This window comes from Teleopsis dalmanni, chromosome 2 (assembly GCF_002237135.1).
Source record: "Teleopsis dalmanni isolate 2A chromosome 2, ASM223713v2, whole genome shotgun sequence".
In the NCBI taxonomy this organism is placed as follows: Eukaryota; Metazoa; Arthropoda; class Insecta; order Diptera; family Diopsidae; genus Teleopsis; species Teleopsis dalmanni.
This window is the reverse complement of record NC_051847.1, coordinates 238,260,909-238,261,774: the sequence shown is the minus strand read 5'-3', so window position 1 is coordinate 238,261,774 and position 866 is coordinate 238,260,909. Positions and strand designations below refer to the sequence as shown.

Here is an 866-nt window from a genome sequence, read left to right as displayed (position 1 = left end):
CGTGGTAGAAATAACAGCCGCAGCCGCAGCAGTTCGTGCAAACGTGAGAAGGCCTGTTACTATCACATAAAATTTGGGGCAGCAGCGACCAAATGTAGCCAACCGTGCGAATTTGGCAAATTTAAGAGCAATAATCAACAGGAAAACTAACGAGGCTGTCGTCATCAAACACGGTTGGCGACAGCATAAAAAATCAAGAGCTACGATTACATATTTATGACCGAAAAAACAACATTAACTTTTTAATTGATTCTGGGTCAGCTATTTCACTACTTCCACTACCAGGAATCAATCCAAAAAATAAAATGCAACCAGACGATCTAGTTCTATATGTAGCGAACAACACTGCAATTAAAACATTTGGCAACAAGCAACTAGCAATAGATTTAAGCCTTAGAAAAGACTTCAACTGGTACTTCATCATCGCTGTTGTTAAAACAGCCATAATTGGGGCAGACTTTCTCACGCACTACGGCTTACAAATCGATCTGAGGGTAAAATCGCTCATTGATACGCAAACCACGTTACAGTCAAAAGGTCTACTGAAAGAAGTAGCCCACGAAAATGTTTCGACAATCAATTCATCCATCAAGTTCCATGATGTCATCGCAAAATATGTTGACATAACAAATTTAAACAGGTACCAACTACAGACAACAGACAACGTTCAACACAGAATCATAACAAATTGCCAGCCAATATCAGAACGCCCACGTTGTTTTTCAGGTGAAAAATTAAAAGCAATCAAAGATGAGTTTCGTGTATTACTACATCATGGCATAGTGAGGCCATCCAGCAGCCCCTGGGCAAGTCCCATACATTTAGTAAAGAAAATGCGACATAGCCGAAAGACTACACAGCAGTAA

The 866-nt window shown here is 40.1% G+C and overlaps 1 protein-coding gene across 1 annotated transcript; it reads left to right on the top strand.

The window, feature by feature from the left end:
- Positions 1-305: 305 nt before the first annotated feature.
- LOC119677071 lies at positions 306-866 on the top strand. The gene has a single exon (XM_038088340.1). It carries the CDS (start codon positions 306-308, stop codon positions 864-866), a length of 561 nt encoding a protein of 186 aa, XP_037944268.1.